This window comes from Falco punctatus (assembly GCF_963210335.1).
Source record: "Falco punctatus genome assembly, chromosome: 15".
Classification (NCBI taxonomy): Eukaryota; Metazoa; Chordata; class Aves; order Falconiformes; family Falconidae; genus Falco; species Falco punctatus.
This window is the reverse complement of record NC_137595.1, coordinates 15308065-15315122: the sequence shown is the minus strand read 5'-3', so window position 1 is coordinate 15315122 and position 7058 is coordinate 15308065. Positions and strand designations below refer to the sequence as shown.

The following is a 7058-nucleotide window of genomic DNA, read 5'->3' as shown; positions in this document are numbered from 1 at the left end:
CTGTTGGGAAAGATTAGCAAAAAAAAAGTAGCAGTACTACTCTGGGTTGTCATTGAATTGTGCTTGTTCATTCAGCACATCTGCTCCATGGTTGTTCAGCAATATTTTGTTTTAATGGATAATCTCAGTCTTTACTACTTTAACACTATGATTACATACGGCATCTGGTTAGGAAACAGGAGCAGGGTACTTGGTCTGTGTAATAAAATCAAATACAGAGCTAAGGTTACAGTTACAACTGGACTCCCACCACCCACACTTCAGAAGTGGCACCAAGACTCCCCAACAAACAGCTCCAGCCAAGCCAGAATGGAAATACGAAAAATGTCTGAAGAACTGTATGAATACAGCAAAATCTGCTCCAAAACAGAGGTGGGGAAAGAAAAAAACAGAAATAAAAACATCTTGGATACATCAGTCCTCATCCTCATAAAGCTCCTCAATGGAGACTCAGTGTGTGGCAGCCCTCAATGTGCTCCAGCACAAGGGTTTTGTCTCTGTCCCCAACTGTCCCCTACAACCCAAATGCCACCTCCTGCCCTGACTTGCGACCACTCTGGCTCCCACACCCTCCCATTCACAGTCTGGCTGTGCTTTCCTTCCCAGCTGCACCACACTTTGTAGGGCAAGGAAACGGATGTGGCACAGTCTTTGCTTCCATATAGCCGATGGATAGACATAGACACAAGAAAGGCAAAGGGCTTGGATGGACACACAGTGATGAGACCAACAGCAGTATGGAGGAAGTTTCTTCCCTGTGAGGAAGGCCATAGTGCACCTGGCATCCGGCTTATAGGTAGGTGGAAGAAAAAAACATGAATCCAAGGAGATGTCCCAAATGCACTGGCTTATTCTCCTCCAGGTCTGAGCTGGTCACCTGAGGTACACCTGAACTCAGTTGTATTTGTCAATTCAATCTGCTTTCCAGGAGTCAACAAAACTCAAGCTGTTGTTCCAAATATTTATTAAAAAATAACTGCAAGTGGAAAAAAAAAATCAATAAGCAGTCCAATGGCAGATTTATTACAGTGTTAACAGGTAAAGGGAATGAGTAAACTTTATGAACAAAATCAGCAATAGGAAAATATACTGAAGGATTCTTAATCAATTGATAAAAAGGAAATAGCATATATATTTATGTATAAATATATAGGTTACATTCTTCTTAAATAGATTAAACGACATACATTAGCAACATCCAAAAGTATTTCTTTGCTGCAAGAGATCCATCTTCCTTCACGGCAATACTGCCCCTCCGGAAGTTTTTGCCCACTACAACCACTGTAGAGTTTGGGGCTAGAATAGCCAGGTCAAATCCAGAGCAAATGATTTAAAACTAGTTTATAGGAGATCTCAATGTTATTAAGAATTAAGGCCAGGTATGCAACAGGTGGAATTGGCAGAGCATGATTTAAGCTGTGAGATCTCCTTGAAAGCTCAAATTTGGATTAAAGCTATATTCCCACAGGGAAACTCTGACGTTGCTCAGGATTCCCAGTTTAAGACACACTTCTCTTTTTCTGTAAACAAATGTTAACAAAAACTCTCTGTACCCTGTTAATAATTTTTTAACATAAAAATAAGGAGCTGCTCGGGTAGTTTTAAAACAAGTCAATATAAAAATCTATTCTATCCTAAGCATTGTCTCTGTATCAAAGTGCTAGCAAATGGCACAGTGCTTTCTGTTTGAAGCCATGTTCCCTGCTTTTCATGTTTCATATTGCAAACCTCAGCTCCAGCAGGACTGAGCTCAGGACTCCAATCATGGTGGCTGAATCAGCCCAGCTCCAGACTCACTCTTGGGCAGTCCTTGTTATATTGGGACACCCAATGCACTTTTGAACAGGTTGTGCTAGGGCACAACAACAAAGAGTTGTGCTGTTAGATGGACAGCACCCATTGCAGACCCATCTCCACCCTGCTAGGTGGTCGTAAGGTCTGCACATGCAGGGAGCTGCTCAGGATCCAACCCAGCGCAGCAGGTACTAAGTCTGTGCCCTGAAAAGACCTGGGCAGGAGTCAGGCTCAGACCCTACAGCAGAAGACGAGCAGATCCCCCTATCATTTTGCATAGTTTGGTTCAGCAGTGACTCTTGCAAGTTCTGGGGAGATGCCCTATCATGCTCCTGCTGCTCCCCTTCCTACCAGGTGCTGACAGAGACTCCCACAGTTTGCCTGTTCAGGATCTCTTTGGCTTACTTGGTTTGGTTCAAATGCTCGCTGGTTGTTACTTTGGAGCCTGGATAAGAAATAGTGCAAATACAAGCTTAAACAAACAAACAACAAAAAATAAAATCAACCACAACACATTGCTTTCACTGAACATTCAGTTAAAAAGACAAGGATCCTTAAGATGAAACCCCAGTTGTAGGGTATTTGAGCTATTTGGCAACCTTGCACAAGATTCTTCATGATTGTCATAAAGGAGTATGTTTGGTTTGGTGTTAAATGCTTAAAAGTATTTGCTAATGTGATTCTAACAAACACTGCTATGGCTAATTGCAGATGACTTTGAAGACTAGTCACAGAACATGGGACATCTCGGTGTGATGGGACAAACACTCCCTGCAGTTATGGATTCCTCAGTGCTTTTCTTATCCAAGTTTGACTCAAAATAAGTTTGTTTGCATGGAATGGTGTGAATTCATCCAGACTGGTTTTGCTGGAAGGCAAACAGACACATTATTTCTGAGGGTCAAGATACCTTTATTTGGCCATGTGCAGGCAGATTAAGAGGCCAAAACAGAACTCAGTTTGATTCCTATTATGGGAGGCTGGCTGCGGTGCATTTTAAAACAACAATCATCTGAAGTGGCTGAGATGTTCAAGTTTGAAATGAAGTGCCAGGGCACCCTATAAATGCAGAGACACCCCTTGCATTACAGCAACCTTCACCGCACAGTAGCATGCACACTGCAGTCCTCACTGAAGCAATGTGCCATGCAATGTTTCTCAGCCCACTTCCTAAAGGGACTTAATTTCTCTCAACTCCTCTTCCCCCCAAAAAAAAAATCAGCAAAAGGGACATTCAGCAACAAATTGCTTTCAGCAAGCGATGCACAAATGGTTTGTTGACTTTACTAAAGATTAGGCACTTACCCTGCTCAGGGCTTTTGTAAATCCTATATACCTCCATCTCTAGGCACCTACATGCTACTGAGAAGTTTCAGGGTTCAGCCCTGGGAACTAGTCCTGCTTTGACTACGATCCAAGAGAGAAGACGGCACTCTTTGCTCAGGAGCAGGACTGGCTGCTGTCCTTATTAGACCCACAGGGTTCAGACCTGCTTCTCTCCATCACACAGCTCCCACTGCCTCTCAGTACACCAGCATCAAGCCAGGTTTGCTAGCTTGAAGGTCGAGTCGCACCAGGGGAGTTCTACCTGTTGATTTTATGGGACTGTTTCAAAGCAGGATCCACACATTTAAAACCATAAGGAGATGAATTCACAGTGAAGCTAAGGAAAAAAAGAAGTCTTATATACAGACAGCTGCCGTCACACACCCCCACCCACCCACCCCATTAAAGAAAGCTTTATCTTTGCCCATGTGCTTGTTTCTAATGTGATACTGTCCTTTCCAGCACTTCAGGACATTGTTTCCAATGACACAGATAACAGAATTCAGGCTCTAACTGAAAACTGATGTATGAATATGCTTAAGTAGCTTTCCTCTCCCAGGCCAATGAATTTGTACAGCTTTTGTACAGGAATAAAATGGGAAAAAATTCTCCAGGGTTTGTTTTGGGTTTTTTTCACCCAATCAAATTCATGTTATGTAGTGGGAAAAAGGAGACAAGTTTGGAACAAACACTTCCTCTTCTCCCTTTGTCTGCAAGTGTAAATATTACTGGAACTTAAAAGCCAGCATCTACAATAAAAAAGATGGGACTCTGCTATGTTCATCTTTTTTGTGATGGTCATGTAGCAGAGACTTCTGAAAAACATTTGGAATGAATTCTGGCCATGACAGGATACTGCCTAAATTAGAATCAGGCTCCAAGAATCTTCCTGCAATTAGATTATGTCATATGTTATATTCTTACTCACAGCCTGGAAAGGAGAGTGCAAGGGTACTCAATATCTGTAGATATTCAATTAAAATGAGTGCACCAGACACTCACTAGATCTGGCTTTCGCCAGGATAGCTTCTAAACCTTAGGAGAAAAGAAAAAGGGAAATGAACACACATGCAGTGGAAGTCATTGTGCCTATATGTATGCTTATTGGCTAATACTATTAATACCTAACTGAAAAGGTAAAAAGTCATGCAGTTTATGCTTTGTTTGCTATAGTTTGGGTAATGTGAATGCTAAAAAAATAGAATTGGGGGGGGGAAGAAAGGTTTCTTTGTAATATATGGCAATTTTGCTGGCTCTTGAAGGTTGCATTTCAAGCATAACTGCATTTCTTCATGCACTCTGGAAGCTTCCCTTCTGGAGGGTATTGGCGTGCTTGTGGCAAAAGCAACCAAACCTATCAATTAGGCACATGGTTAAAGATGGCATATGAAAAAAAAAAAAAAAAAAAAAAAAAAGATAAAGATGAGTCATTTCCATTCTGAAAATCCTTACTCAAAGCCTTGATGTCGCAGCGAAAAGCTAAGCATGAAAGGTAGCAGGCTCCTTCTTTGCGTGAGGGGCCCAGCAATACCAGCTGTGAAATGCACACATAGAAAGACTCTTATATATTCTATAAACCATTGTAATCCAGAATAAATAGCACTGTTCTGACTCATAAGTGTATTTCAGCTTGGTTGTTGTTTGTTACAGCTGGAGATGGTTTGCTTTTCATTCCTTCTGTCCCACCCTTGGACACATCAATGAACAGCAACCTGGGAGTTCGGAGTGTCAGCAGTATCCTTTTGTACTCCTTCCGGAAATTCTGGTTGAGAAGCCCATAGATCACAGCATTGAGGCAGCTGTTAAAATAGGCCATAAAATAGCTCAGGACGAAAAGCCATTCTGGAATGTGTGGCTGCACTTTTGAAGGATTAATTGAAACAGCAAGGCCAATAAAGTTTAATGGTCCCCAGCACACAGCAAAAAGGACAAAAACTACAAACATAGTCAAGAAATTCCGGATGTCAGCTGCTCTGAGCTTCTGCTTGCAGTCTTGTCTCACCCGGTGTTTGACTTGAATCACCAAAACCCAGATCCGTAGGTAGCAAAATGTCACGATAGACAGTGGGACAACGAAGTGAACCACCACCACTGTGATGGTGTATGACGTACTCACTGTCTGGGAGAAGGTGCAGGAGTAAATCCGGGGGTCATACTGCAAGGAGCCAACGAAGAAGTTTGGCACAATTGCCACCACCGTGAGTATCCAGGTCAGACAGAGATAGCAGCAGGTGTTCTTCAGGTTGAAGAGCTTATCGTACTGAAGGCTGTGGCAGATGTAGCAGTAGCGGTTGATTGCAATTGCCGTGATGTTGAAAATGGACCCGATGACACTTAAGCCCATCAGGAACCCACTTATCTGGCAGTGAACGTTTCCCATGGTCCATCCGTTATGGAAAATGGCACTCAAGATCAGAGGGTATGGATAAACTGCAACTACAAGGTCTGCGACAGACAAACTGACGACAAAGATGTTGCCTACAAAAAAGAAGAGACCGTGAGAGGTGAGTGTAGGTCCAGATAGACAACTTGCAACTCAGAACTCCTCTTTAGGCCTAACTCTCCTCATGGGCTTCACTCTACCCTCCATTTGGAATCTGAGGCCCTAGAAAATCAGACTTTGTTCTACTAGTGATGGAAACAGAGTAACTAGCATGATTATCCTGCATATTCCACCTTAAGAAAATTCTAAACTGGAAGTGTTACCCTTAACTCAGCTGTAGCTGCGGGTCAGGTTCCAACATTCCTCTAAGTTGTGAAGAAGAGAAGGATTTCACTCTCCTTCTTAATCAGCCAGCACGACTGCAGTCAGCAGGCAGCCACCTAGCATTCACTGTCCTGCAGAGAACTTCATTCCTTTAAATACTATATAGGACACGATACTTTCTCTAACATCACACAGTGACACTTCACATAAGCTCTGTCCATCATTGGGGTGGGCAGGTTAAGTTTTCAGTGGTTTATTCATTGCACTGAGAGCAGTTGCACGGGAAAGGTCTTTTTTGGTCTTTTGCATGTGAACAGGTATAGTTTCACCAGAATTTCTGCAGTGTTCATGCTAAGGAGCATGTGTTCTTCCGGGAGCCATGGTGAAGCCAGCCTTTAGGTGCTTATCTTATTTGGCATGTTTTCCTGTTCTGTTAATATTAAAGTTGTCCAATGCAATATGGGAGGTCAGTCACTCCTAAACTGTCTGGACCTGGGCAGGGAATATGATTAATAAGCTGCCGTCAGCCATCTCTGCAGAGTATACGCTGTAGGTTGTTCATATGGAATCTGAAACAAAGAGAGCTGAGAGTCTGTGCAAACAGAAAATACTTTAAGCCTTTCTGAACTGAAAATGGCACATTGCATTGGACAACACCCATCAGCTCCACTGTGTGGAGCAGCCTCGAACGACCTGGGCAACCAGTGACTTTCTAAAAGCAGTTGCTGCTCATTTTATGAGTCTGGTGTATTTTTAGGTAGGCAAAAAGCCCTTCTGTTCCACTTGCCAGTCAGAGTAGAGGAATGCATTAAGAAAGGAACCTTGAGGTCTTTTGGGAACTGGTGTAACTACAGGACCAGCTATAATGTTGAAAAGAACATCTATCAGTATTCAGCTTTTTGACAACTGAGACAAACTCATTTCAGGAGGAGCTCAACATTGCAGTTAGAGGACAGCGCACTAGAAAAATTAGTTGGTTTTCCTAACTCTGCTATCTTCAGGTATATCTGCAATGGCAGGAAGGAATATATTACTAGAGTACCAGTAAAGGCTATGTTTAACATGTTTAAGGTGTTAACACCTATGCCCCTGTGTGTTACAGGCAACATCCCAGCTGACTGATCACACCTGCACCTTCTGTTCAAACTCTCATATCCTGCTGTCTACCAGATGATATGAAAAAAACACTAAAATTAGGTCTTTTTCTATAGTATTGATGAAATGACTCTCT

At 42.5% G+C, this 7058-nt stretch overlaps 1 protein-coding gene across 24 annotated transcripts in view; it reads right to left on the bottom strand.

The window, feature by feature from the left end:
• GPR50 (G protein-coupled receptor 50) overlaps positions 1 to 7058 on the bottom strand; it is an 83250-nt gene that overhangs the window by 31060 nt on the left and 45132 nt on the right. For 13 of the 24 annotated variants that reach the window (XM_080365731.1, XM_080365748.1, XM_080365737.1 and 10 more), the window contains one exon: positions 997 to 5598. In XM_080365731.1, coding sequence (XP_080221857.1) covers positions 4733 to 5598 — 866 coding nt within the window. In that variant the 3' untranslated portion in view covers positions 997 to 4732. Of the gene's footprint in view, positions 1 to 7; positions 977 to 996; positions 5599 to 7058 lie in introns of those variants that run through there. The other 11 variants (XR_013923840.1, XR_013923841.1, XR_013923842.1 and 8 more) reach the window with 7 other exon arrangements.